This window comes from Haliotis rufescens, unplaced genomic scaffold (genome assembly GCF_023055435.1).
Source record: "Haliotis rufescens isolate VD_foot unplaced genomic scaffold, xgHalRufe1.0.p SCAF_6, whole genome shotgun sequence".
NCBI lineage: Eukaryota > Metazoa > Mollusca > Gastropoda > Lepetellida > Haliotidae > Haliotis > Haliotis rufescens.
Window position 1 is genome coordinate 24,532,519 of NW_025964334.1, and position 26,624 is coordinate 24,559,142.

Sequence of the window (26,624 nt, forward strand, 5' to 3'; positions counted from 1 at the left end):
TAGGCTTCTTGTCAGACTGACGCCTTTAATTAGCCTTGGTGTGCCAGCAGTTCTTGCCGCCATCGCCTCGAGAAAATAATCTCTTCTCAAACTGATAATAATTAATCCGGCACTAACTCGTCTTTTAATCGTGTCGGATATGCCTTAAGAACGGAAGTCTGCAAACAGATGAAGGCAGGGGAAACAAGTACGGTTGGAGAATAATTAGTACTTTCAAAGACGGCCAGAAATTTAAAAGCATTTTTACTCTAACTTGCGTTTTAAGAAAGACACGATGGTTGATGAATTCAAGTTTCGTCAACGAGATCTCGTGAGATTTGTCTCATGCCGCCGTTAACTGCATTCGAAAACTACTTATTGTTCCTTCCGCGGCAGAAATATAGTGCAATTAAGTGACTAATAGTGGATTGCTTTGTCTAAGCTCTCCAGTAAAAGCAGCTTTTCCTACATCTTATCTTGGCCAAGAAGTGTGCTTAGATTACAATCCACGACCAAAGGTCACATCCCATAAAGTCAAACCCGCCCGGCAATTTCCGCTAGATTTACAGTGATTCCTGGGACCATCTTCCATATAGAAGATCACACGCACTTGAAAGAGGTAGTTCTGTAACTTTGATGCCAGATGGTTGAAGGACATGTCACAGTGCGGTAACTCGTCGTCACAGGATACTTTGCAGTAGAGAACAATGGTTTCCTGACGAGGCGTATGTTTTTAGTAGCATGCACATCTGTTTCTTGAGTGCGTTGGGGTGAATGTCGATTATGATGTCCATGGCTTCTTCTGTAATGTAGACATCTCTCAGTCATTCGTCATTCGTTACATACATATTTCAAGCACAGGTGTGTCGAACGCCGATTTATATACAAATGTGAACAGTTACTAGTTCATGGATATGGGTATATATCGTATGATTGTTCCAATCGTTAAAGAATTCGTTTATGTTAACATACCAGTTACATATAGCCGTTAAGAAAACGTACAACTTTATGAATAGCAGCTTCTGGTTTATTGCATACATCAACGTTTCGATGCAGATTCTTATACCGTTATCAAGCTGGAGTGACAACAACTAAGTGATGGGAGGTACATATGCATATGTTGTGATAAGCAGCAGATTTGCAATGACGACAACAGGTATTAGATAACGGGTAGCATGCCGATGATTAAATGAAGGTAAATATACAGTAAGAATAACAAATAGGGTAATGAAGCCAGTAAGGATAAGGATTAAAAGGATTAAACATTTGTGATCCTAATTAAAATAATCTATTGCTTGATTAGACGATATATGTAATACCCTTTATTTCTGTTGATCAAAGGTTTGTGACGGAGGATGCATGTAGCAGCAGTTGTTATCCATAAAGTTGTACATTTTCTTACTTACACATTAACTTCTTTGATGCCAACCAAACAGGTTTATATAACCGTAACCACAAGTAAATATCCGTATATATGTCTGGTCATACAATGTATATTATAAATTAGCATTTTTATTCGAGTCCGTTATTCATGGATGAATATCTGCAACAACCTTATGTCTACTCATATTGTTTTCTATTTTATGAAATAAATTTTATAATAAATAGTGACATTTTTATAGAACCTACCAGGCAAAAGAACGAATATACCCATGTTTGATGGCGGCTAAATATGAAAGAAAGAAGAAATTGGTTCGATGGCGATGTATTCAATTGGGTATCATAGTTGTCTTCTGGACCTCAACTTTGCAGTGTTTTGGTGCCTCTTTGCGGCGTAGTAACGTTTTGATAACGTTTGTAATATTTTGGTCAATTTGCAAGTGTATGCGTTCTTTTGCCCGGTAGTTTATGTTTGTAAGGTGGGCGAGGGGGTGGTAGTTCATAATGTTGAGAGTGGGTTGTGAGTGGGGCTTAGGATGGTTCATTTCATTCAGGAACAATGTACTCTCTGGTGTGAATGCTTTAACTACTGCTGCTGTGTCCTGGGCCATTATTCAACTCAGCGGGCACTCAGGTCTAACCTCCTGTTATTTCCGCTGTGAAAGCCTATTTAATTGTAGAATCAAAGCTCCACCCTTTCAAAGAAAATTTAAATCCAATTTCTTCATCTGTCTCAGCAAAAGGGTCTAAAATAGAACAGTAAAAGTGTGTTGTGATTTTGAAGTTGAGATGCTTCTAAGCTAAAGTAACAAGGCTGAGACTAATTCCGCGAACAATAACGGCCAACGTCAATCCAGCCTGAAATCTCCCTTTGCGTCTTTAACTCTGTCTGCCGCAGTGCCGTGAAAAAAATATATTGCGATCAACCTGAGGTCGCTCAGTTTGTTATTTCGAGTCCAGTGGTACTCGGTCGAATGTCATTATAAACTATTGGGCAAAAGAAACGTATTTGAAGCATAGTGTAACGTATTTGAAGCATATCGTAACGTATTTGAAGCATACTGCTCAAAGCGGCGTAAAACCGTCATTTACTCTGTCACTAAACTACAGGGTAAAAGTAAGTATACACACATGTTTGATGGTGGCTAAACATGAAACAAAGAAGAAATGGTTATTAGATGGTTATGCATTTGATACGGGTAACATTGTATTTTGAGCCTTACGTTGGCAGTGCTTCAGCCAAGTAACATTTTGATAACGTTTGTAACTTGGGGGTCAAATCCAATTTCCATGTGTATGCTTTCTTTTACGCTGCAGTTTTCATACACATTTTAAGGAAATGCACTAAAATAAGCCAGTGTGTTTGCCGACGGATAAGTCCACCATTGTAATCAACGAATCCTCTTGTCATACCACGTCGGAGTAAGAACGAGCTATGAGAATCGGCTGGCCAGGCGTGGTGACTTCGTTCATTGTGCTACCAACTTGACAATATAATTGCTCATGCTTTCGGTCAATGGATTGCCTGGTCCAGATTCGATTATTTACAAAATCCTGCGATATTTCTGGAATGTTTTTGACTGCGGCATGAAACAGCACTCACTCACCCCAGTATAACCGATTCGGCAAGCACTAACTACTGGGGAAATATGTCTCTTAGTCCCAAAGGGGAAATAATCATGGATTTACTTTAGGCATCAAAACTCACTTGTAGTTTAGAAATTCTGGACTAAGTAGATTAATCTATTCCTAATTCATATCTACTTTTTGTCGTATCCAATCTAAACACCGCATGTAATGCAATATCCCATTGTCACTATGTAGTCAATGAAAACCCGCCAGGATATGACTGGGAATGTGAGCATTACGCAGGTTCTGTGTACTATTGCATTACCCTTCATTAATCAATACAATTCTGATCGCATAATTAACAAACCAAATGTCACAGAAAGGCCACACAAACATGCCAATTAGTGTGTTTATTCAGTGTGTCAATCATGAACAGGTGCGTGTGATATACACATCCCCACGATGGTGTAAATAGCAGCACTTTGTCCACCCTCATTGGCAGCCGTGGTCAATGTATACCTTTTTATTACCCCAGCGTCGCCTGTGTGGGCCTTGTATTGATATACAACATTACCATCAGCTAACACCTGCTGAACTTGAGTGGTTTCTCAGGTACTCTGCAAGTCATTTCAGTCACGTTGGCACGCCACCACATGTTAATCATCTCACCTTGACACAATGGAAGCTTTCTGATTTTTTCCTTCTCAAATAATTTTTAATCGACTCTACATTTGAGCACTTTTCTATTCAAACTGCCCCACTTTTCGATTACATGTTCATTACACTGTATTTAGCAACACTGGGATCTCAACAACAAAGTTAAGGACTATTTTGCTGATTAAAACGGAATTCCAATTGTGGTGCATCGTTACGCTAACATCGACTCATACGAGAAGAAATCAATGACTACAATTGTAATATCGATATGAAATCTAAATGGTTGTGTGTAAATTATACTAATTCTTCATAAACTACAAATAGATTATAATTACACATGCTTGTCCTCGAAAAGCCCTCGTGTTGTTCAACCACCTACACACTGTATCGTAGGAAAGGACAGTCATTAACTGAGCTAAAGGTATTTTCAAGCAATGCATAACATAAGAATCATTACCATTGACGATTAAGCATAGACCATTGCGTACAAGAGGAAATACATAACATAAGAATTATTACCATTGACGATTAAGCATAGTCCATTGCGTACAAGAGAAAATGCATAACATAAGAATTATTACCATTGACGATGAAGCATAGTCCATTGCGTACAAGAGAAAATGCATACCATAAGAATTATTACCATTGACGATTAAGCATAGACCATTGAGTACAAGAAGAAATGCATAACATAAGAACCATTTCCATTGACGATTAAGCATAGTCTATTGAGTACAAGAACCTACATACTTGATACTCTTAGCGTGCTTCTCAAGTAATCAGTTCTTGTTTTTTCTGAAGACATTAAGCCTTAAGTAATATATCATGGAGTTGATCCATTGAAAGAACACATGTGAAGTTTTTTGGGTATTAGTTAATTTACCAGCAGATGACTCATCTCTGAATACTAGATGCACTTAATTCGTCGTTAGTGGTTCCCCGTTATCTAATAAGCAATGATATTAAGATACACGCACTAAGCGTTGAGATATACACACGAGAGGGCCGAATGGTACACAGCTGTGATGTTGGATCTTGTGTGCAACGCATTTATCGTGGGATTACGTGTGTTTTAAAGTACATTACCACCAGCCCGACACCCACTCATAACCAAAACTTGATTAGGGACCATTTTATGTTAGAAACAGCGAAGAATCGCTCCAATAAATATATACGTCTTCACACACAAAAACGCAGAACCAGGAATAAGTGTATTCAGCATGATGATATGTCTTCACTGCATAAAACCATGGGCTTTCCGCCCACATAATAGCGACGCAATCTGTTTCCCAAACAACGTGTTTTGTGTGAAGGGCATTTGGTCTCACTGCGGCTTACAGTAGCAATTCCAGCGGTTTTGATTTTCTGAAATCGACGTCAACATTGAGCTATAATCTAGGAGTTGCAGCGAGCCTCACATCTTTCGAAAGAACATCAACGATTGTTACCACGAATTGATAAATCGCTGTCATTTGTCCGTGATCTTTTCTAACGTTTACGGCTATTTAATCTCAGACTGATTTAAAGAAGGAAAATAACTTAATTAGTCTAAGAAGATTCAATCCATCATTACACTAAGACGATGATATGAAGTCTGGTCAGTTCGAGGTATTTTTACTGGAATAGTCGTAAAATCGTGATTCTCCTTTCAGAGACGTTTCATCTGAACTTCTGAACAATAATTTTACTTTTAAAACCGTTGAAAAGAAATTGCTATTTTTCAACAATCGATAAAAACAATTACAAGAATAAACTTCTGTCTACAAGAATAAATGTCTGTCTACATGATATATATTTTGAAAATATCATTAATACTACCAGTGATTTCATTTTCTCTCGTTAATTACTGTAGCATAAGACAGTTTTATGTGTTTTTCTTGTCGGTATCATGTGTGCTATGATTATAAGACTGGATCGTTACGTCGAATTGTATTTGTTTTACACAACGTAATAAAATTATGTCACATGCAAACTCGGTAACGAAGGATTCGCAATAATACAGACATGAATGAACACGTTCCTAGGTCCTGATGCAATAACAACTTGCACTGGAGTAATATGTAGGCCTTTCAGAATCGGCAATGTAAATGGTGCTTTCTGGTCATGGTAGTCAACTCTCTGACCAAGAAATCAATTCCTGAAGGAACATAGCCAATCAACAATTATTACTGGCAGATCTGACTGGTGATTTCACATGGGATGTAGAAATACTACTTTCAGACAACTACTTTCAGCCAATTTACCTCCCATTAAGTGGTCTGCTGGTTCTTTTTTAACTTAACTGTATTGAGACACTCTGGTGCTGTACACTTGATACATAAAATGATATTAGATTATCGTTTTTGTAATAAGTTTTTCAATAATCATTAAGAGGTGTCATTATGGACAAATGCCTGTTTGCGTGGACATTAACCTTATGTAATAGGTCTAAGTATTGCCAATTTAAATCTACCTTTTATGCCTTCCATGCTACAGCTAGTGGTAAGGATACCATGTTTATTGGAATAGCGGATAATAGAAATCATATACCAGATATTTTGATTGATCACCAGCCGTCTAATTATAACTCTCTGATTGACCCAGTCATTAAATAGTATTCTATAAGTCTGCTTCAATTCACAAGTAGTTCTTGCCAGTATCTTGGACAGAAAATGTTGTGAAAATGTATGATCATGAAGACTTATTTGATATATGTCAGTAGCATAGAATGCAGCTTAATCTATATTCGAGTGAGTCACTGAAAAGAGTATTCTTGCTGGAAGTTTCTCTGAGATTTATGGTAGCGAAGTGTCTTATGAGGGATAAAGGGCTTTGTAATTACGATATCTCCACGGGCGCAGCATCCCTATCGCTAAATACGAGATAGAGACCTTACGAGACAACATAACCAGAGACAGAACCTTTTAACCCATAGCTGTCATATTTACAGTAATATTATATATCGCGAAGACAGCGAGACAAGCCTATTTCCTTGTATCTGCACAGCGACATCTCTAACTGCTTCCCAACCTTAACTTATTGTATTGGTTCTTAGAGCCCAGTATGTCTAAGAAGTCACCTTATTCCCGCGATTTGGCCCTTATAATCACAGAAACCCTTCCACAAATATCGCCATCCAATTAACCATAGAAGGACTTTATCCGCTGCATGAAAGGCATGGCGACAGATGCCTATTGGAGCTTCACCTTTGTCCTGACCATAACCTGTTCAGCTCTTACTGGCACGTCTTTGATCTTGGGTAGTAAAACTAATATTGGCTAAAGTCACTTTGGAAAGATTGAAGGACGATATCTGATGGAGATAATAAACGAGGCATTAATACCCCGACTTTGACTGGACAATTTGTGCTTCTATCAATGCATACAGCGACCCTCAATGGGATTCCACAATATTTCCTTATCACAGACTTTCAAGAAGAACACTAGGAGTCATATGCTTTGAAATTGGCTTAAACAACCACTGCCAAATATATCGAACATGATTTATGGCGGAGCTATCAGTGTGGGCGCACGGAGTGTATAGTTTTGATATTATGAACTTGTGCATCTAAAATGGCATGTGGAAAGCGCATTTCTCGTGACAAATACAATGAGCAACAATTAACAAATGAAGAATATTATAATGTTGAACACCATTTGAACAAGGCGTTCTCTGTCGACGACTGGCGCATTTGACGCATCTGTGACCAAAGTGATGTCTTGTACTATAACTATGTCACGGGTTTGTCAAGTTGAGCACTGAACTTTCCTTTGCATGATTTTGTGACGGCTGCCTAAACTGCGACAGGATACGCATCGAGGACAATTTGTTAGCGTCACTATTTGACAGAGATTCATAAGCACGTGCTCATGACATAATCGGAATCGCACAATGGACTCTGCTTTAGATTTCATAACATTATGGAATTTGAATTATGATTCATATTATGATTATAAAACCTCACAAAATCTTATTGTTCAACACCAAAGAGTCTTCTTATTTTACGCTTGATCATCCTGTGTATGATGTAAGCGTGTTAATAAAATCATTTTCTTTCTTTTCCAAAGTTTTGCAAAAAAAACATTCCCAGTAAATCGTTCTAAATATATATATATATATATATATATATATATATATATATATATATATATATATATATGTAATCATTGAATAATGTTCAGTGAATATAAATCCGATAATTCTTCGCTCTTACAAATTTGTATATATATTTTATAACGCAAACAATCAATTCCAATGACTGTTAAGTTTGAACAAATATATCTTTGCACCCTCGTGTTTCCTCGTGATCTATCGTTAAGCTTAAACTGATATGAAGTTTTCGCTGTGGTAATACTAATATGAATACTCATTAAGATGTATCATTAAGTTGAATAAGACGTACTATAATCTTAACCTTGGTTAAAACAGGATATGCCTCGTTTTTAACGAACACTTGGTGTCATCACTTTGAGCTATCCATTCGTACCATTGTGATCCCTTTTGTCGTTTACTCCTAGGGAATCTGTTGCAGCAGCTATTCAAGAATTATTCTCTGACATTAACGTTTTCAATTTTCCCCAGTTTGTAGATGCATGTTTATTCTCAGTGACATTTGTAAACTGTGCGTTGATCAATCTTAAAACATATGTGTCCACTGTATCCTAAAAAAAACAGGCCAGTAAGTGACGAGAATATAACATGAAAATAATTCATTAAATAGCTCTCACTGAATATATGAATCCTAGACTTTATTAGACATACAAGAATTCCTTTACAAACGATAATTTCTTATATATCTTTACTTAACAAAATGCGCTCACTGTTATCAAGCTTCCTAGAGACAAATTGGTTCAGATTACATTTTTTAACCCAATTATACTCCTCTCAGACATTGAATCAACATAATTTGTTCCACCTACAAAGGGCATCAATTCAATGCTTGTTGCTTAAGGGTGGGTTATGACAAATATCAATTTTTAGTCCAGCAATTTCCAGACATGCTTTATGACTACCATTTAAACTATCACAGTCGATGGCTGTAAAATAGAAGGCAAACAACATTACAGATGCAATTATGACTGATATTAGATTTCTGGTCTGGATGGGGGTAAAGATGACGGTTTCAAGATTGCTTGGTTTCGGTACACGAACGGTTGATGGCTGTATTTGTCAGCGATTTTCGCGTTAGCTCTTCATGGGATTGGTAATTAAGGTATAAATCTTTAACATTGACAAGGAAATTGTTTAACGTCTGTTGTACTTTAGGTGGAACCCCCTGAGTTGCAGAATGAGGGATGCTGTTAATATGATACACCGTTGTCTGAGAACCAGGAAAGTCTCGATGTTCAGGCTGGCGTTATCTGTGCAGGGACGGGTTCCTTGACCATTGCCCATTCCTCTGATAACGACTAAGGTCCCCGGTGACTGAGAGTAGGGGATAAGGGTCCCTCGTTGACGAGATTGATTAATTCTCAATCACGTACTATCATTTGCAGCAAACTTAATGTTTACTTGTCTCTCATACACGAGATTGGTACTAGAGTGTTGCCTACCGGTAACACGATGCTGACACGTATGCCTTGGGCGTAATCCTTACGTTGGGTATGAGTTCGAATCCAATACGTCCTGTTCTCGTTGGTCTGTATTATCTGTTGTTATATACTAAATATTAATTTCTGAAACCGTTTGTTCATGTTTATGAATTTCTATTATAAAACAAGGAATCGTGTTGTAATCGGATGTCCTCGTTATGTAGATTATAAACGCGACGAGCGAACCCTTTAACAATGGATGAGGGGCGGTCGGGTAGCCTAGTGGTTAAAGCGTTTGCTCGTCACGCCGAAGACCCGGGTTCGATTACCGACATGGGTACAATGTGTGAAGCCCATTTCTGGTGTCCCCCGCCTTGATATTGCTGGAATATTGCTAAAAGCGGCGTAAAACCATACTCACTCATTCACTCACAATGGATGTAACAATGTAATGACGCTTTTACATCCTGTTTTCACTTCACAAATCCAGGTGCAAGAAGAGGTACCTAGCAGCCTGTGCTCGTCCTGAGAGGCGACTAACCAGATCGGGTGGTCAGCTCGGTTGATAGCATGTCACCGCATCCCTACGGTGTTGACCCTTGTTTACCATATCAATCACTGATTTAAACCCTGTCGTCATATAACAGGAATATTGCTGGCGTCAAACAACAAACCGACAGACAAACAGTGTTGACCCTGAAGTTCGCCAAACGGGAAGGAATATCTCGTTCTTCCGGTTGAATCTCGAAATTGGATTTTACTTCTTTGGTCTACAGTAGATGTAGACGTAGATGTAGATGGTTATGTTTCTTTTGACGCCCAATTACACATTGTTCCGTCCAAAAGCTTCTTCAGTCTGAGTCGTACCATCAGCAGCTCCTAGATGAAGCATGGGATAAATGTTAACGGGATGCTCCGCACATTATTCGTTTAATCTTTTGGTGAGCTTATGGGAGAATAAAGAGATGGCTCGTTCTTATACCAACTGTCACTAATACCTGAAACCATGCAAGCGATTCACTTATTGCAAGCATTCACACTACATCAACCAAGTCCCATGATATATGCAGCTGGGTCAGATGTATCCTTTCTGTCACCATGCCTCGAAGTACATAGTGGTCACGCTGCCCGAAACATTACAGCCAGACGTCCACTGTAGCAGAATCGGGATATGATTTAATCACGGCAGCTCTGACCTTGTACAACTGCAAATCTCAGGGATCAGCTATATATGTAGTGATATTAATAATGTACAACTGTACAATGTACAAGTCCCAGAGGACGTCTCTATATAGAGAGAGGTATTGATATTATAGCAATATAGACTTGATGCATACCAAACTACAAACACCGTACAATGGATGCTTCCGTTTGACGTCTTTCATCTATTCTGTGGGATAGTTGAATGGCGTTATGACGTAATAGCGTCATGGCGTTATACAACTGTCAGCAGAATTATATGAATCTTTCATATTTTGTAACGAAATTAATATACATAAGGTTTACAAGTACATATATCTGAGTTCAATCGAATGTTCTTATCGCGTAACTTTGGCATAAACTGTTTCGCTCAGAAATATAAATATTCATTCAGGATTTGACCTTAGAATGATTTGGTGCATGTTCATCGCGATAAGCTTACAGTCAATACAACCGCTACTATCCCTGTCGATGACGGAAACTGTGTCAGTTTATTCCTGCTATGGAGATCAGATGTCTGACAGTGTCATCGACACACACCGACGACGCATCCATCACCTCATGTTTGTACACTGCGATCGCTTGATCTGTTGTAACACTATACATCACAGGAACATAGGCTCGTGGCGAAGCCGTGCTTGTAGCGTTCTGTGTAGTCTCTTGTACTGGGATGGTTGTTAGTTGCTAATCTATAAAAGCAGACCTCGGTGAGCTTGCCTCTGGACGTTTTTCTCTTAAAGGAATGATGTGTGGATGACGCAATGATGATTTATTCAGTGAACTTCTGGTATGCTCGCATACGAATTTATATTTTTGTCAACTTTGTCACTGGTATTATTCGATTTAATATTATTGAAACGGACAGGCTAGCCACAAAAACAAAAATCTGAATGATCGCTTTTGTCATTATTTACTTACAGATAATTATATCTTCATCGAAAATTGTTTGAAAGAAGTGCGTGGCCGCAGGCTATTTTAAAATACAATTTGAATTAGGTGTCCTCAGGGACCTCTCAAGCTGTCAAAGTCACATTCCGGATTGTTTCCATGTAGCGACTAATTGGTACGGACTTTATTCAATATTAAGTACTGTTGTCCATCAAAGACTTGAACATAAAGCGATTTAGCTTTGTTAATGTTTTTGTAAATGCGGGTTAATTACGCCCTGTTTCCCTGTAATTTAATGCGATAGAAATACACGTAAATGCATCGAGTACAGGTACACACTACATTGACCCCTATGAGAACGGATCCTACAGTACATTACACATGTGATCGAGCTGAAGTCCAGAGATCAAGCTCCAAACTAGAGTTGACTGTTCCCATGTGTATGCATTATTTAGTACGGATTCAAGACCTCGCTGTCAGAATTTACTTCGTTGATCCCCTCTTCCGGATAATCCAAACAGTATAGTAGTTGATAATCAGGCAAACATACGGTAACATCCGCCTTGAACCCGGATTCCTTTGCAACAATACCAAAGTAATTAATAGAGCGGGACAAAGAGCATCTCCCTTGGGTACTCCAAACACCCAATGACCATGCTGCATTATGTTGCTTACGATTGTCAGCGTATGTTCCAAACCCCTATGGGATTTTCGACAAACATGGCTTAATGAACAACCTACGCCATGATCGTAGCTGTGTCATAGGCAATGCCTTCTTGATGGAACCAGTTTCGGCTCAGTAGGTATCCTGGTATGGCCTGCATTGAGGCGGCTAACGAGCAATTCTCTGGCGCCCTTATGAGGCCTCTAATTAAACATCTCTTGACTCCTCCAAATGACAGTCGGCGGTCCTCTAACACAGCTGATGACAAAGTGCCCAGCTCTTGAAAGCAGACTCGATTTGATTTCATAACCACTCCTCTGTCAGTCAGAAACTCTGATTTAGTAAATGGGTTTTGAATCTACTTTTGTAAAACGGCTACTTCTCAATTTCAAAAAAGCAATGTACCGCTTGAGGGAAGAGCTTTGAGACAGTTATTGCCAATCTCGGAGTGTCGATATCAGTACATAGTGGTTAATTCTTTTGTAATTAGCATGTACTTGTCTAGAAAGAAGAAATACCCAACCCAAGTCCATCAATATGTTTAACAAATGGGATGTTCTTGTCACTCTAACTGGTGCGCTCTTTCACTCACTTGTCTGTTGACCTCTTGATAATGCAATACGTTTTGATGTGTGCGCTGAAGTGACGTAGCCCTCCCATTCTGCGCACGTTATTTATCTCATACTCTTTGCATTTACGCAAACCGGTATGGCCTTTGTGTATGTAGTCCTTGGTACAGCATTAAACACTTTTCACGACAATGCAAATGTGTTTGGCTCAACACAGTGATAAGTAGCAGGTGAATAGTATTAAACCGTTTCGATTGAAGATGATTAGTTCGAGAATGAGGTTCGATCGTTACAGTGAGTGAGTGAGTTTAATACGGAAGGAAAGCCAAAGGTTAATCAGATCTTAGACGGATCAGGTGGCAAACCAAGCATTATAATCCGGGCAAAATCCGGGTTTCAAACCCATCAGTTTTGGATCCTGGCGCTGGACGATCGAACCGATCGGATCCTGGACTGTCTAAGGGACGTAACACTACACAGCAAATTAAGGCGCCGTGGACGACTTTGCCTCCCGTTCCCCGCAGATAGTTTGAACCAAATACATAAGCATTTAATGTTCTGATGTAAAAAATGAATAAGTATAGAAGACATCACTCGAGTATCACAACCTTTTTATAACAATCTAAGTTTAAAATGCGTGGAAATCTCTACCTCTAAAATGAAGTGAATTGACCATGCTGTAGTGTTAGACACATAAACCAGAAGTTCTCATATGAGAAACACATTCTGTTGAGTTATCTATCACGGACTGGTTATCTCACCAGTTCAATCCAACTTGATTTAATCACCTCCGTTTTTAATGCGGTTTCAGTAAGTTATCCAACACCTTGGGATAACATGGTTTGTGTTCTCGGGCAGGCAGTTTCCCCCTCCAATCTGGGCGGTTGGCCCATGATCCGATTACCTCCAATGCTTCACTCTCCATTCTCCTTATACAGAGCAACTTTATCGCCTAGGTGTGAGTTAAGAGGGTGTTTCACACGTTGTGTGTTTACTGGATTGCGTCAAACGCCTATTGAGTCAACGTTGAACGTTCCATTGCGAAGCCGTGTTGACTCAGAGTGTTCGTTTACTACTCAATTATAGTTAGAAATTAATTACTCAAATGCTTTCAAGGATGAGATTTTTAAGTCTTTTTTGCAATCGACACGACAGCTTTGTTGAGCGTAACACGTGTTCTGTCTCGGCCTTGATTCATTGTTCGTGCTTACAAGACAAGTCACCGCAGGGAACATGTCGAAAATGCCCAATTACAAAGTCCACGGCCTGTAATTGGTTCCTTCGTGTTAGTATATAGCCACAAGGAACAAGGTCAGTTTTGATCAAATAGCTAACTGCCTACACACGGGTTAATTGTCGTAACAATTCCTGGAACAGCGGGATGTGGACTTGCACATCCTTCGAAAGCAAAAACATTTAATCACAGTCTAGATTAAACTCACAACTCTGAACCCTGATCATTGAACGTTTGTCCGTGGTTTCTTGGCCTGTGCACCGCTACTTCATCCAAATGACGACAGCCCCTGGAGCATCTTTCAATCAGTGGAAGACGGAGCAACACACGGGTACAGATAAACAAAGTCTGTCTGACTGAGATAACTGAAACTTCATCCCTGTTGATCCACACGTCATTTTCTACCTCGAGCTATGGGGAACATATTCCGTCTCATATCCAAGGCTTCTTTATGATGGAGGCTACGGAGGAAAATTGGAACAGGCTAGATTAGAAGTTACACGTTTCGTGTTCACCTTGTTCACCTTGTTCACCTTGTTCACCTCCGATGGTAGCAGCTAGCGTGCAGTCGTCACAGTGTTTCAGTTAAGAACATATGACCAACTGTCGGGTCGTGAACAAAAATCGCATGTACCCCAGGCGCGAGGTGATTCTCATTCCCGACCCTACATTACGAGTATGTTCTCAAGCTCAAAACAAATCCCTCCTTTCTAAAACTTAAAATACATCCCCGCGTTAAGACTTTGAAATAATGCTTTTTGTGGAAAGTAATTTTCATCTTTTTTTATACTGTGTGTTCCTCGATAAATGACTTAATGGTCAAGATGCGCCAATCGTCGCCTACAGTAGTGAGAAATAATGGATTGTTTGAACAAAAGAATGACGACAAACGTGACCGACCATTTGCTATTAGGGGGAAAAGGGGACTTGGGATTGTAATTACCAAAACATTGTTGCAAGATTTTTATAATATAATTTTAATAATTAGACTAATACTTTTAATGAAATATCATGTCTCCATAGTAAATGCCCGGTAGCCGTACCTGAATATCAAATGGTCGGTCCCTAAGTATGTCAAAATGCCGCTTGTTTGGCAGTGAAGGTCATTTAGTGATGTATGGTCTGATTTGGCAAGGCGACCATGGAAGTTTTGTTTGTTGTTTAACGCCGCACGCAGCAATATTCCAGCTATCTGTAAATAATCGCGTCTGGGCAGTACAATCCAGTGATTGATATAATGAGCATCGATCCACGCAATTATGACATGCATCAACCAAGTCAGCGAGCCTGACAACCCGATCCGTTAATCGCCGCTTACGACAAGCACAAAAGATGAGTTCTAACCCAGATCTTCACGGGTCGCCGTATAAGCAATGTGGCAGTAGTAGTATATTTATCAATGATGCCATCTTTGGTAACACATGATGTCATATTGGACATCTGTGTTATTATAAATTATTAGGAAAGCGTATTCTGATCGTTATGGAATTTGGGATCCAAACCAGTGACCAGCGGATCACGTCAGGGCTAAGGGACGCAACCCAATAAATTGTAGCTACTACACCTTAGCCACCCGTGTAACAATATCAGTCAGTTCAAATTGGCATTCTAGACACAGATATACACAAGAGGTTCACATATTGTATATACAAGTCTCACCTCGCCTCTAATAGTTTGGAAAAGCTTTTCATTACATAGTTTAAGGTCATAATAAAGGCTGGTAGGAGATGAGGTCAGGGAGGACGATACCTACCAGGCGCCCGATGCACCTGATTGGCACTGCCCGCGCGGTGCTTCCGGTGTTGGACTTCTTTACGGTAATTCACCAGCCTGGAATCAACTTATTAATTCCGGCGATGTCAGTGCAGAACGACAGGAGCTAAAATCGGTATTCGTGCCGCATAACGTGTTCCAAGAAACGATGTTACCTCATTATAATCCGCATTAACCGCTGGTGATAAACCTTGTCGTCTCCTCGTGTTCAAGACGTTTCCACTTATATTGGTGTGTGTGAACAATGCATCATCAAAACGCTCGCCTGCCCTGATACTATACAATACGGAATCGCCCATCCTTGCCAGCAAGAAAACGAACTTAACAAATGACGTTGCGTTCGTATTAGTGGTTTGTATGCGCAACTTATAACGAGGAAGAGTTGTGTTATTTTAGCACGTGATGTGAGGTTTATGGCGACAACAGAAGATAATCAATCAGAGCGTTATTGTCCTCTTTGCAACCGTTTTGCATATGTCTTGAGACAGCAAGGCTGTGATGGTTTATTCACAGTGTTTATCGACAGAGATGCTTATGTAAAGGTGCTATTTAAAACGTTATCGGTGTATTGATATCGGAAGCAATCACTTTGCTTTGACTATAGAACGAGCATAGTTACTAGCGCCGTACACAGACATACATTTTGAACCTTCACATAAAATAAATATATACATTATACGCGGTGACTTCTTTGATCTTAATGGTGCATGCCGTCAAAATGTATCTTGATTTAAAGGATCAATACCGATTTGTTGTGAATACTGGTATGGTGATGATGATGATGGTATCTTGATTTCAAGGATCATCGTCGATTTGTTATATATAAAGCAACAATGTATATGATGACGGTGATAATAATAATAATGATAATAGTAGGAAAAATGTAGAGGGGTTATGAGGGGATGAGGGCCCTGAGCTGATGTTGAGCCTATCAAGCCTGATTGTGACAGGATCACTCGAATCCTCTATACTGCATTTATTTATTTATTTTAATATCTATAATAAACTAAAAAAAAATGTTTTTCTTTCTTACAGGCTACTCAGAAGAACAGACACAGTCCGAGGGTCAGGATGAACCTGCATCCAGGGAGAAGCGAGGCCTCAACATGCTCCGTCTTGGGCGTGGACTACAGATGCTGCGTCTGGGGAAACGCGGGGGGTTGAACATGCTACGTCTCGGCAGATCTTCACCCAGCTCTGAAGAGCTATCGGACTATTTATATGACATATTGCAAAATGAATATTTGGTTAACCCTGAAGTATTAAACGGAGAAGATGATGTGATGTACCCCGACTCAAGTCGCTACAGGCGATCCGCTGAAGGTGACCGTGCCGTTGCTCTACCTAGGATAGGGAAAGATGAGGAGGAAGAATACGCAGATGAGTATGAGAAGAGAGCTTTGTCTATGCTGCGTCTTGGCCGCTCTGGGGAAGGAATGGAAGATGAAGTAGTGGGCCTGGTACCAGAAGACGAAGAGGAGAAGAGGGCTCTTGGCATGCTTCGGCTCGGAAAACGACCAATGAACATGCTCCGTCTTGGAAAACGACCAATGAACATGCTCCGTTTGGGAAAGCGACCAATGAACATGCTCCGTCTTGGAAAGCGTCCAATGAACATGCTCCGTTTGGGAAAGCGACCAATGAACATGCTCCGTCTTGGAAAGCGTCCAATGAACATGCTCCGTTTGGGAAAGCGACCAATGAACATGCTTCGTCTTGGAAAACGACCAATGAACATGCTCCGTTTGGGAAAGCGTGAAGATGAAACAGAGGGGGAAGAAAAGAGAGCCCTTGGTATGCTCCGCCTCGGTAAACGGTCGGACGAGAAAGTTGATGGAGACGCTGGTGTTTCTACGCAACAGTGATGCTCTAAGCAATAATCGGGAACTTTCGGTAGTTTCCGTCCCTCCCTACAAACCCATCAAAACCGCTTCATGGAATCAAACAATCAGCTAACATCATGTGAATACCGAAATCGTGGTCATATGTGTTTCAAATACAAAGAACTTACTGAAAACAATATCCCATATAAACTTAAGTTGACTCAGGACTATTAATATAGTTCCAGGCTTTTGTACTCCTGTTCAAATACCGTGAGGTCAGACTAGAGTTGACACGGATTCTTTCACATTGAAACGATGTGACGGTGGACAAAATAAAAAATATGCTTCAGATGATCGCTGTGGTAATCTTGATTTCAACACTACTGTCAATATCACAAATGAAAACTATCTATAATGTACAGTATCAAATACAGATGTATTATTTCGTGTTATATCATATTCGTTTTTACCAAACAGGGGCTGAAAGAGAAATAAAATATGTTGTTTATATGTTTATTTTTGGATTTCTTACAATCGGCTTTAACAATGCGCCACGTTATTATAATGTAGCACTAAGGACCATTCTACTTTGACATTTTAGAATTCTGCATTCTGACTGGTCTGTCAGCGCTATGGAATTGAGATATAAACCTAGTGTTTTCAATGTAGACGTTTCGAACGTAGATTCGATACCTGTAAGTTTCATTCTAGACAGAACTCGACAGCGTGAGATTTCGATTTTGAACACTTTTACTTTGAAACTTTGAAACTGAAAACACATATAACCATTTCCATGACACAATGGCAAAGCAAACGCGGATGGCGGTTTAGTGATCTTGCATCGGTTGAATCAAATTTGTTTTAGTTTTCAGTGAAGATAGGTTTTAATCTGCATACATGTTTGCTTTATGTAACCAAATCATACTTTTCACCAAAATACTTGAACCACTTCAATCAGAAACAACAACATCGCTAAGGCAGAGATCCTGTAGGCATTTTCAAACTGACATGTCCAGAGAAAATAAAGCGACCTTTATGTCCTTCTGAAGTACACAACACTGTTACGACGTCCTAAAGTTCTACAGATGGGACGTCTAAGTAGACATGACATCATGGAATCCGACAGAGTAGCGCCAAAAGTCAGGTCATTGAGGATGCTAAATTTTAGTATACACTCTCTAAGTATTGTTTCGTCAAGTTTTCTCCCTAAAACTATTGCCATCTTGTTGTGAATAATGTAGAAATCGTAACACGTTATTCAGCAACATTAACGAAGTCAGATCAGTATTTGATATGGTCGAAAAGGCAGTGCTTCTGATTAAAAAATATTCTAAATGTGATCATCAGCAAAATCATGGTCTCACGTAGACTGGGTACCTGAAGATCAGGATTCTAAAATATCACGGTAGTACCTACGTTAGGTTTATCTCCTCATTCAGACTTGAAAATAAGAAAAGAAATTAAATTTCTAAATGAGTGGGAAAGTGATTGATTAATGTTTATGCCAGAGTCAGCAACATGACATCTTATCAAATATCGCAACGATCCACGAAAGGACACACTATCAACAATATGACACACTGTATCCACATGTTTTTCGGTTTACGACAAGCATGTCTACTCTCGAAAACTGAATAAAAGCGACAAAACCATTTCCAAATTCAAGAATGAATTCCCTATTTTGACTTGTACCATACGCTCCCGTGTGTTTCAGGTGAACAATTGACTTGCATGTGCATGTGTTTGTGTCGGGTGCCACCAGTGGGACATATACGCTCACCTTTTCGCGAACACATGGTATCATTAATATTTTATAATGCTTTATAAACACATGCTCATGATAAAGTCGGAATCGTACAATCGACTCTTTTACAGAGATTTCTTGTGAATATGGAAAGGGTTTTGTCGCTTTTATTTACGAATCACTATCAAATGGTGATGATGTCGTGTGGTTGCGACAAAGTGAGCGTGTTCCTGCCCATCGGTGGTAAATACATTGTCCGACAACTTGACATTATTTCAAAGGTTCATTAGACTTCGAGTTTATTATTCTTCAGTGTACTTAATTAACAGTTGAAAATTCAGACCAACGTTGTCCACGGGGATTGTCTGGTGCCTGTATTCAAAGAGAACGTCAAAGTTTTCTCCAGACAAGTGGGTGCGAGGGCTCCCACACAAAGACATGATTCACAGTACATCATAATGTCACGAACAGCAATAACGACCATTACAACAGCGCACTAAAGAGGATGTTTGAGTGCATAGTTCTTAGTTTAGCACCAATCTAGCAAGTGCAATAACTGCCGGAAGTCGTCTGCTGTCTGAAGCCCAGGTGTGGTTGACATTGGGATGACGACACTGTATGTAACACAACTGCGCCACACATGGTAGATCGGCGTCCACCCTTTACCTAATTACCGGTTAAACCCAATTGGCCAGCTGGTCGAGCTTCAGGGCAGCCGAAGCTTGTTAACCACTGACGTACTCACAAAACATGCCCCACAATACCTAAAACACATTGTGAAGAATGAATTTCTTATGGTCATAACTTTCCGGTGTCCCCCGCCGTGATATTATTCGAATATTGCTAAAAGCGGCGTATAACCACACTCACTCACTCACTCACTCACTCTTATGGTCAGTAAGTGTGCCTCAGTCCACTAGATGGCTTGTTTCTTTCTTTCTTTCTTGGTTGCCTGTTTAAAATGGGCTCTTCACTGAAAGAAGGAGAAAAGGATTGCTAAATCATCGGATTTAGTTGTACGGAATTACGTCCCGGAGTCCTGCCAGGATCCGATGCCAGGGTTCGAGTCTCAGATTCGTTCTAATTATGTTTATGGGTTTTCCAGCATCATATAATCATGTACATGTACCCCGAAGGCAGCTTTCACCAACATGGTAAACGCCTCCGACCTACGTCGTATGTTCTCCCACTTTCACCTGACACGCTTCCGTCCTGTGTAAACCGGCGTAAATCACAAACTCACTTATTCATTGCATCAAGGCCGGTTCTTTGAGTGAGATCGCATCTGTAAGTGTCACAAAGGCGGAAAGACCAAAGCCACATAGGTCATAGATGTTTACAACTTTGGTAAAACCCACGACACAAGTATGCACTAAACGGGTAAGTCTGGTGTGAATTCGAAATCATCTCCTGAGGATCCTGCCACGGCTGAGGGACGCAACCCTGAATCCGTTCGTCTCCCCCGCTTGAAACCAACATCAAGATTCTTATATGTATAAGAAGGACAAACTATATAAACTAAAATATCCGTTAAACCTTTTTTAAACACTCAAATAATAACCGGTGTCATTTATATCCTGATGATTACAAACATGTGGATTCAATGGTAAGGGAGTATGAAGCACATGTAGACGCTGCCAGCTCAAGGATCTCCAGTTCAATGCCCCAACAACGTTGACATGATCATCTACAAGGTGGATCAGACACTGTTTTGAAGGGGAATTTGCCCGCTTTCCTACACACAAACCTCTGTCCGCTGAAGCCTTGTTGATCCCGAAGTTATCGTTGAGACGGAAATATGATACGACCCTCACGATAGCGGACATCAGGACAAAATAATTATGTTATAGATTGCATTTCCCTTTTACAAATGTCAGTTCATTCCTGTCTCTTCAGGGTTTGGTAGTCCAGTGGGTTAGAGTTCGCTCGTCACGCCGAATGTCTGGGTTCGATTCCCCATATGAGTACAATGTGCAAAGCATTTTTCTGTTCTCCCCCAGTGATATTGCTGACAAATTGCTGAAAACCCTTAATAATTCACTTTTCATGTATGTACCTACTTAAGTTACTTATTCGTATCAAGCAAGTTCATCATACATGCCATAATATTTATAGATTTTAAACAAACACAATAGACAGATAAAAGCAATTTTAAAGTAAGATGTGTGTAACTTCGAGTCTTCGTTCCGGTGGAGACACTCTACCACTGAAGTGTTTCACTGAGAGCACTTCAACCAGTCAGTTGTTGAATCAAACGTGAATGGCTTTCGGCAAGTGAATTCATTTGTCCAACTACGATGGGCCTAAGATTGCCTGTCGACAAATACCAGTAAATAACGAGGTTTATAAGATATAGCAAACACTGCCAGGCGCTCGTCGCTTCAGAGAGCATCACGCTGCCGGAATAATAGAGATTTCATGCATAACCAAACCTTGTTCAATATACAAACTAGTGCACTAGCTTTCGCTCAGTGCTGGACACAGGGAACGGTCGGGGTACGATGACACTGTAGCAACCCAGCAGTGGGGTTGCCTGGTGGGTAAAGCTTTCGCTCGTCACGCCGAAGACCCAGGTTCGATTGGCCAATGGGTAAAATATGTGAAACCCATTTCTGATGTCTCCCGCCGTGATACTGCAAGAATATTGCCTAAAGCAGCGTAAAACAGTACACACTACTGTACACACTACTCGCTCTATCCCCGGATCACCAATCCTAACCACCCGATCTTTATTTAGTCGCCTCTTTCGAAGCGGATACATGTAGGTTGTAGGATCTTTTCTAACCCGGAAATAACACGTTACGACCATGTTCAAGGGTGCAAATCCTAGAGTCGCCCTGATTTTGATTATTAGTCAGTATAAAGAATGGTTCTGTTTCACTGTTTTCGACCTCATTAATCTGATAAGCCGTTATATAATTGATACTGTTCACTAGTAACCTTAAAACTTACCTCATTCACTCACAACAATATATACTATTTTTACCTAATATTCGTCGATATATTCATTTTGATGTATGGTAGAGATACATAACATGTTAGATTAACCAGATTAATAACAATTACTTTGTTAATTTGATAAGCATCTATTTTTTTTTATAAATGTTCACACCAAACACAAGTGGTATAACATTAAATACTAGATATCAAGGAACATGTAAATTGCATGTTCAAAATAGACATCCTGTTGCATCGGAACTCTGACAACTCTATCTATATTTCACACAAAGTATTTTTAGACCTAAGAAAACGATTTCACGTAATCACAAAATTATGCGAACTCACAATGAAGAAAGTGGTCGCCTACCAGGTTGAATGATTTATCGACAATAACACCGCCCACCATCTGTACCGGAAGGCCAGTGGGCGATACAGATTACCCCCGCATTACAATGGGACCCATTACCTTGTGTAAACTGAAGGAACTAATCATTAAGGTCAAAAGATTGAGTCTTGTCACACAGATAATTTGTGTCTTGACTTCAAGAGTTTGATATAAAACCGTAATGAGTAAATATGTCTACTTTAAACGGGTTGTTCAACTGATGTTGGAGAAGGCGGTTAATGAGTTCTTTGACAGAAGGCCTACATGACATATCCTTTTGCGTTTGTTTATATACACCAAGACGAACATCGGCCAGCATGTCGGTGGATGTACGTAGAGTAGCCGTAGCGAGAGTCAAATAATTCAACCCTTTTTGTTTGTTTTGGGGGTTTTTTTGGTTGTTTTTTTTTGTTTTTGTTGTGTTTGTTGTTGTTTGGTGTCTTTTTTGTTTGTTTTGGGTTTTTTTGGAGGGAGGGGGGGATTATATCAATTTGCTCATCGTAAGAATATGAATAGGTTAAGTCGTTATTTCAAAAATTGAAATACTTTATTTTTACATAATCACTTTCTTTCGTCTTCTTTTAGATGCATTTAGAATTTGGTGTACAAAATAAAGATAAGTTATGTGGATGAACAACTTCTTTATTTCAAGAACTCTTCGTCGTAAGTGACAGGTGAATTTTTTTTATTTAGATTCTCTAATAACCCTACAAAAAGTATATGTGTTGGGGGAATTGGGAACACAACGCCTCTGTAGATTCCTAACCCTACGCTGGAATTTCTGGGCTTGATCGTACCGCCACTAGTGGCTATAACGAGTTATGTCCCTCATTTGTTCCTCCTATTGACCAATCAGATTCCACCTCTCATATCACATGCATTTGCTTTCAACAAAATGGCGGCGCCCAGTCAAGACGATCTGAGCGATAATCAAAATAGATTCTGATAAAACGGTTCCTACTTCGCGTAGTGTATCAAATCACTTGAGCACCTTGATTAAAAACATTAAAAGACTTGTAAAATATCTGTTGACGTCAAGTTGGGGGTACATATGCTTTGCAAATCCTTCAATCGACCGAAATCTGCACGACAGTTTACGAACCAGATGTCGATTTTGTCATGCACAGACTCGTTAGTCAAGCCAAAATATAACTCCATCATCCCAGCCTAGTTCAGCAAGGGTGAAAACTTTTATAGTCAGTGAACTCCTTTGCCTCAAGAAGATGTAGTATTAGTAATCAGCAAATTAACCTTATCCGCTGTAAATAATCGAGTCTGAACAAAACAATCCAGTGACTGACATTATGCGTATTGATCTTCGTAACTGGGATACGATAGCATTGATCAATCAAGTCAGCAAGTCTGGCCATCCGATCCCGTTAGTCGCCTGTTACCACAAGCATGGGTTGATGAAGACCAAGTCTAAAGCGGATCTTCAGGCGGGAGTGGTGATAGCAGACAAGCTGTCATTTGTGAAAAAATGCATTTAAGTATCAGCTTCATCAACCCAACTGTTTGAAAGATGACGATTACAAATGAAGACGACTACGATAGCCTTACCGGGTGAGCTAAAGGATGACATCTCTCGGAAAGTATTTACGAAAACAGAACGTTTTAAAAAGAATGCTTCAAAGCAATGCACTGAAGTCAATATCATCATGTCAAATAACTATTTATAAACTGCTCACTTCAAAGTGGAAAAAGCAAGCAAGTGTCTTGAAGTGTCTTGAAGCAAATGTGCGTGCGATTAATGAATATTTAATTTTGACGTTTGCATTTCAAATAAAGCGAAGGTTACGTTTAATCAAGCATTAATGCCCATTGAGCTTTGTCAACATTTGCCCTCATTTGAAATTGATCTTGGGTAAAAAAATCCTTTGTTTCAAGAAATCATTTCAAAGTGGCCTTCATTGTGTGATATTAATATTTGTTTCTTGAAACAACACATTTCTACATGACTTTGCCATTTCAGCGGAATGAAATGAATAATATAGTGATGATGTTGATAGAAGATGGCGTCGTAAACTCATTATGCTTGGTTGAGGCAGATCGCCCTTCATCTCATTTCCGGGATAGTGATATCCGAGAGGACAGGAAACATGCTACAGATTCCATTATCACGGCTCCTTCGCTGATAAATCACTGGGTACATATACTGAGGAAAATGTACTCGTGGTTTTGCTTGTGTTAGTTAGACACAGAACGCTGGCACTAAAGTTACTCCTATGGGGAACAAACTGAGACGTTGTTGTGTTTTGGGGTTAACTTACTGAGACACCCATATGATGTAAAATGACAGGAAATTTGGCTGATCAAGCAGATCTTACTCCCTTTCTTCGAGTAAATTTATCTGCGCAAATAAACATGTAAATGCTATGCGTTCATTTAGTTATACCTAAAGGTAAGTCATTATTTTAGCATTTATATAGCCAATCAAGTTTGCAAGTCGTCTCGTTTCAATCTTCATCTTAAGTTGGAATGGTTGTTGTCGCAAAATAGAAATGTAAGGAAGTATATGCCATACGAAATATATCACTCAACAGAAATTAAGGACAACCCGATTCTTTGATATTACTATAGTTTTTCGGCCATAGCTGGTTGGCATTGCAACACATAACTTTCCAACTGTGAGCCACATACTTCAGAATAATATTTTGTGGTGCTGTCATGACAGAATAACTATAGCAATATAAAAGAATTGGGTTGCCCTTTCCTATTACGATAGTTAACCTGTCATTTCATGTCCGATTAACTGCAGTGATATGAAAGAATCGGGTGGTCCTTAACGTATGATATATAATCTGAGAATCGGGCATTTACAGTTCCTTCAAATCACGACACGTTAATTTGAAATAAAACTGAAATAAACATGGGTGGGGATGGGTGGAAGGTGTGGGTGGGGGTGGTGGTGCGGTGATGGGTGATGGAAGCATGTTGGGCAGTGGACAGCGGGCATAATAACAGTGACTTGTAGGACAATTACCAAATGAAAAAAACTTGGTTTGATTAAGTTTTTGCAAGTTTATTATGTGTGGAAAGACCAAAGTGCATTGGTGAAACCCGCAACACGAATATGCTTCTGACAGAACAAGGATCACCAAATTGATGAATCTGGTGTGAATTCGACCACATGTCTAGCGGATCCTGACACGGCTAAAGGACGCAACACTGCACCCGTTCGTCTCTTTATCCTGAAACTAACAAGTAAAAGCATTGTTATACGTATATACAAAATCCTTATAATAGATATCCGCATCCGTTTGATAAAATCTAAAATAATAACCGGTGACATCTATATCCTGCTGTTTACAAATATGTGAATTCTTCGGTTCGGGAGTGTGGAGCACGTGTGCACAGACGCTGCCAGCTCAAGGATCTTCAATTCAATGTCCCAACAACGTTGTCATGATTATCCATCAGGTGGGTCAGACACTGTTTTAAAGGGGAATTTTGGAAATTCCCTATGGCCGCTTTCCTACACACGAACCTCTGTCCGCTGAAACTTCGTTGATCCAGAAGGTATCGTTGAGGGGAAAATATGATGACCCTCACCATAGCGGACATCAGGACAAAATAATTATGTTATAGATTGCATTTCCCTTTTACCAATGTCAGTTCATTTATGTCTCTTCAGGGTTTGGTAGTCCAGTGGGTTAGAGTTCGCTCGTCACGCCGAATACCTGGGTTTGATGTCTGAGTACAATGTGCAAAGCATTTTTCTGTTCTCCCCCAGTGATATTGCTGACAAATTGCTGAAAACCCTTAATAATTCACTTTTCATGTATGTACCTACTTAAGTTACTTATTCGTATCAAGCAAGTTCATCATACATGCCATAATATTTATAGATTTTAAACAAACATAATAGACAGATAAAAGCAATTTTAAAGTAAGATATGTGTAACTTCGACTCTTCGTTCCGGTGGAGACACTCTACCACTGAAGTGTTTCACTGAGAGCACTTCAACCAGTCAGTTGTTGAATCAAACGTGAATGGCTTTCGGCAAGGGAATTCATTTGTCCAACTACCATGACCCTAAGATTGCCTGTCGACAAATACCAGTAAATAACGAGGTTTATAAGATATAGCAAACACTGCCAGGCGCTCGTCGCCAGAGAGCATCACGCTGCCAGAAGAGTAGAGATTTCATGCATAACAAAACCTTGTGCATTATACAAAACCGAGTGCATTGGCTTCCGCAGAGTGCTGGACGCACGGAACATTTAACTGACAGAGGTAACAAAACTGAACGGAGCTCTTTGAGTGGAGTCTACCTTCAGTCAATGTAATGACACTCACTCACTCACT

General features: G+C 39.7%; 1 protein-coding gene across 1 annotated transcript in view; it reads left to right on the forward strand.

Annotated features, from left to right (window-relative positions):
- The window catches only part of LOC124113463 (myomodulin neuropeptides-like), a 47,041-nt gene extending 29,287 nt beyond the window's left edge, over positions 1-17,754 (forward strand). Inside the window, exon 2 of the mRNA XM_046473817.2 lies at positions 16,459-17,754. Coding sequence (XP_046329773.1) covers positions 16,459-17,288 — 830 coding nt within the window. The 3' untranslated portion in view covers positions 17,289-17,754. The remainder of the gene's footprint in view (positions 1-16,458) is intronic.
- Positions 17,755-26,624: the final 8,870 nt, after the last annotated feature.